General features: G+C 43.4%; 1 protein-coding gene across 1 annotated transcript; it reads left to right on the top strand.

Moving 5' to 3' along the window:
• The first annotated feature begins 988 nt into the window (after positions 1–988).
• LOC119899962 (nuclear factor 7, brain-like) lies at positions 989–3,321 on the top strand. Its single transcript, XM_038714791.1, has one exon. It carries the CDS (start codon positions 1,314–1,316, stop codon positions 2,709–2,711), a length of 1,398 nt encoding a protein of 465 aa, XP_038570719.1. The 5' UTR covers positions 989–1,313; the 3' UTR covers positions 2,712–3,321.
• The last annotated feature ends 1,385 nt before the right edge of the window (positions 3,322–4,706 follow it).

Genomic DNA, 4,706 nt, shown 5'->3' with positions numbered 1-4,706 from the left:
TTGTCACCTGCCACTTTTATTTTGTTTCCCTTTATATAAATAAAGACATTTCCACCATAACTTGGTGCAGAATGCAGGAAAGTAAGTGGTTAATGTGCAACGTCATTAATGTTAAAATGTTTAGTTTCATCTTGTGGTTGATGATAGTTTGGGGGGGGGGGTACTGTCACCTACTTACTGACGTGACCTGCTGTGATGAAACTACAATGTTCTGAAGACAGACTACAAAAAGCGCATCTTTGACACTGCGCCCGTGTTGTTGTAACGCAGGCCATTACTTCATAACCGAGACAACAGAAAGGCAGATAAGGTACCAGTCATTAAATAATTGGACAGGGTGTCACATGAATCCCAATTGTATGTAAATACAGTGTTTCCCACAGAATGACAGCGTAAAGCTTGATTTATACTCCTGCGTAGGGTCTACATGTGTAGCTACGCCGTAGGCTACCAGGCATTTATACTTGTGCGTCGGTGTCTCCGTCATTCTGCAATTACACCCCAAACGCTAGTCAGCGCTACAGCGTCCACTGTGTTGACTTTTGCCGGCCGAGCAGGCTAACTTCCAGTTTATCGCTCCGCTAATGTGAATGCAAGTAAAATTGTATCCGTGCGGCTGGTGTAGCTTTTTCAAATGTTATCGACAGAACGGATCACAACCACTGACCTGTGGTTAGAAGATGAAGTTTTTTGAAAATGTAGTTGTAAAAGTACTTTTTAATGTATATTTCAGTTCACTGTTAGGGCTGCATTGTTTTAGTACTAAGTAGTGGATCATTTCTTTAAACTCTGTATTTGAACTCTTCTCATTTCAAAATGTTCTAAAGTCATAATTCCCATGTGTTCCAGTCAGCTGAGCTCCGTCACAATCTACTAACAAGACGGGATTATCTGGAGATTTTATTGTTACTGCAGATGGAAAAATAAGAGCCAATCCTGTGTTTTCATACTCTGAAGAGACTCCGCCCCTCACATGACTTCCTGAGACAAACCAGGAAACAGGTTGTTATTCTGCCTCACTGAGACGAGACACACTGAGAGTCAGACGGTAAGACTCCCCTTCAGACCAGAACCAGCACTTCCACTGAGAGAGGACAGCTACAGGAGGGATACTGGGAATACTGGGAATACTGGGAACACTGGGAATACGAGCACTTCAACCTGCTGCTGAATCCACAAACTGAACAAGAGTTTGACGAGAACAAAGACTCAAAGTGAAGGTAACTTTCAGGACCGTTACTGAAGGAGGGAGTGGCTGACTGTTTCCTGTCTGAGCGTCTGCTGCTGTGACTTCAGCTTCACTCAGAGACTAAATGGCTTCCAGATTAGAGGAAGATCTCTGCTGTCCTGTCTGCCAGGACATCTTTAAAGATCCTGTCATCCTGTCATGTTGCCACAGCTTCTGTAAAGGCTGTCTGCAGAGCTGGTGGACAGAGAGAGGAAGTCAGGACTGTCCAGTTTGTAAGAAAAGATGTTCTAATGACTGGTTACCACCTAACCAGGCTTTAAAGAACCTGTGTGAGAGTTTCCTACAGGAGAGAGATCAGAGAGCTTCAGAGGCTCTCTGCAGTCTGCACTCTGAGAAACTCAAACTCTTCTGTCTGGACCTTCAGCAGCCAGTTTGTGACACCTGCAGAGGTTCAGAAGAACACAGCAACCACAGATTCAGACCCGTCGATGAAGCTGCACGACAACACAAGAAGGAACTTCAGGAAACTCTGGAGGCCTTAAAGGAGAAGTTAAAGGTTTGTGAACGAGTTAAAGTGAAGTTTGATCAAACAGCAGAACACATGAAGGTCCAGGCCCGACACACAGAGAGGCAGATTAAGGAGCAGTTTAAGAAGCTTCAGCAGTTTCTAGAGGAGGAAGAGGAGGCCAGGATGGCTGCACTGAGGGAGGAAGAGGAGCAGAAGAGTCAGATGATGAAGGAGAAGATGGAGGCTCTGAGCAGAGAGATAGCAGCTCTTTCAGACACAGTCAGAGCCACAGAGGAGGAGCTGAGAGCTGAAGACGTCTCATTCCTGCTCAACTACAAGGCTGCAGTGGAAAGAGTCCAGCAGCGCCCCCTGCTGGATGATCCACAGCTGCCCTCAGGAGCTCTGATAGACCAGGCCAAACACCTGGGCAACCTGACCTTCAACATCTGGAACAAGATGAAGGACATGGTCTCCTACACTCCTCTCATCCTGGACCCAAACACTGCTGGTTCAGGACTCATCCTGTCTGAAGATCTGACCAGTGTGAGACGAGGAGGAGAGAAACAGCAGCTTCCTGACAATCCAGAGAGGGTTGATAGTTCCTGGTCTGTCCTGGGCTCTGAGGGCTTTAACTCAGGGACTCAAAGCTGGGATGTCGAGGTTGGAGACAATACAGTCTGGTTACTGGGTGTGTTAGCAGAGTCTGTCCAGAGGAAGGGGGACATAGAGTCTGGATTATGGACAATAAGGTTCTTTATAGGTAAATACTTTGCAAAGTCACCATCAGCTCAACTCACTGATCTCAGCGTGCAGAAGAAGCTCCAGAGGATCAGAGTGAATCTGGACTGGAACAGAGGAAAGCTGTCGTTCTCTGATCCTGATACTAACACAAACATACACACCTTCACACACACTTTCACTGACAGGATGTTTCCATATATTGAAACTATGGATAAACTCCCACTGAAGGTTTTACCAGCGAAGGTCTTTGTGACTGTAGAACAACAGAGATAGATGATGATGATGATGATGTGATGACTAAATGCTGTAGTTTTCATTGTGTTGTTTCTGCTGATGTGTTTCACATGAAGTTGTCATATCTGATCTAACAGAGAACCAGGGAATTAAAGACTTCCTGAGTTTTAAGGATGTAAATAATGAGAGTTTATCAAACTGCTGTAAATGTAGTGAAAGTAAAGTCGTCTTTCAATAAAACACTGCACTGCAAAAACTGACAAACAACAACTGACAAGATATTTCTTCTTACCAGGCGGCTTTTATGTTAGAGAATTTCACTTGTTTCAAGTTTTTTTGGCCTTCAGTAGCAAGTGAAATATTCTTTTTCTATTGGCAGATAATTTTGCTTATTTTAAGTAATATTTTCCCCATTTCAATGCTTTTTTTGCTTGTTTTTGTTTTTGAGAGCTCAGTTTTTGCAGTGTGTAGAGCAGATTTCCTCAGAAACCTGTGGTACAGCTGATGTCTCCAGAGAACACAGTTTGGTCCTAAATAATCCCACATGTTCATCATTTTCCTCTCTAAGAATCAGATTCAGTAACAGCTGCACATTTATTAGTTTATCAGATAACTGATATGTTGCAGCGACTGTAAAATTAAAATTTCCGTTAAAGTCCGTTTACAAAATGTGTATTTATTTATTAATTCAGAATTTTACTTAATGAATAAATAGAATTCACAAACAGCTGCATCAACAATTCTAAATGTATTAGTTGATTATTGTAAGTAGATGAAGTAAAGTGTGTAATTATCATCTTTTTATATTAACATTGCAAAAGATATAAAGGATACAAACGTACATATAGTGAGGGGGTACAATAACACAAAAAGGAAAGAGGGGGCGATGATATAAATCACAAAAAGACCTTCAAACGAGTGCAGACATTAAGATTCTTTCAAGCCCGTTTGTTGGGCTGTGATTGGTCGCTTCACGACAAGCGACATTGACGAGCTACTTTCAGCACACGGCTGCTTGAAAGGCACCGAGCTTCTCTTCTCCCTCGTCTCTCTGCGCAGACAGAGTTTAGCAGGTGAGAACGGGAACAGGTGAGCGTCATGTGGCGCCCAGAGAACCTGATCTGTAGAGGGCAGAAGTGATGGGAAAAGTCACTCTTTTGACAGACTGGAGTCATCAAATCTATATATTATCATCAGATTTACAGGGAATATATTGAAGTAATTTAGCTTGATCCACTATATGAATAAAACACGCTCTTATTAAAATTTAACAAACGTAAAAATAATCTGGATCAAGCCTCCAAGTTCTTAAAAGAACTGCAGCACAGAGAGAGGAACAAACAAATTACACACATTATACATTAAACACATTATATAAAGCAGCAGTTTGGCAGGTCTGGACGCAGAATGGGCCACATCAGGTCCGGATTCTGCAGACAGAGAGAAACACACATGAGCACATCGCTCTCAAACTCTGCAGGATGTTCACCAGTCAGGAGCTGTGGAACAACAGGACGGCTGTAAACACACCGCAGGGCTAACGCTAACGTTGCTACGTGGCTGTGTTTTAATGTTTTAATGACCGGGTCCGTTTGTTTTGGAGAGGAGACGACATCTGAGGTTATTCGGCTCCAGGTAGAACTCTGTCAGGGCTCTGAAGTGGACCCAGAACAACTCTCATCAGCTGTTGGCTGTAAACACTAGCAGGACTAAAGTTACTGGACGGCTGTGTTAAAACTACAGCACAACATCACTGCGCTGTAATACCGTTATGCTTTATTAAATATCACATAATTAAGTGACTGTTACCTGACAGCAGACTTGCCTCTCATTCTCCTGCGCTGGCAGGAAGTCAGCCTGCCGACTCAGTTCATTCAAGCAGAGCCGGCCCTAGACCTTCGAGGGCCCTAATCAAAATTTAGTTGGAGGCCCCTCTGACTGTTGGGCGTTGTCACTATATATCATGGTTTGAATTACGGGGGGATTGGGGGATCTGACCCCCATAGTTAAGGCTTGGATCCCCTACAATAATAA

This window comes from Micropterus salmoides, unplaced genomic scaffold, assembly GCF_014851395.1.
Source record: "Micropterus salmoides isolate LMB-PRFRI ecotype aquatic unplaced genomic scaffold, ASM1485139v1 Ms_hic_scaffold_12, whole genome shotgun sequence".
Taxonomy (NCBI): Eukaryota; Metazoa; Chordata; class Actinopteri; order Centrarchiformes; family Centrarchidae; genus Micropterus; species Micropterus salmoides.
The sequence above is the reverse complement of the archived record's forward strand: the minus strand, read 5'-3'. Positions and strand labels throughout refer to the sequence as shown.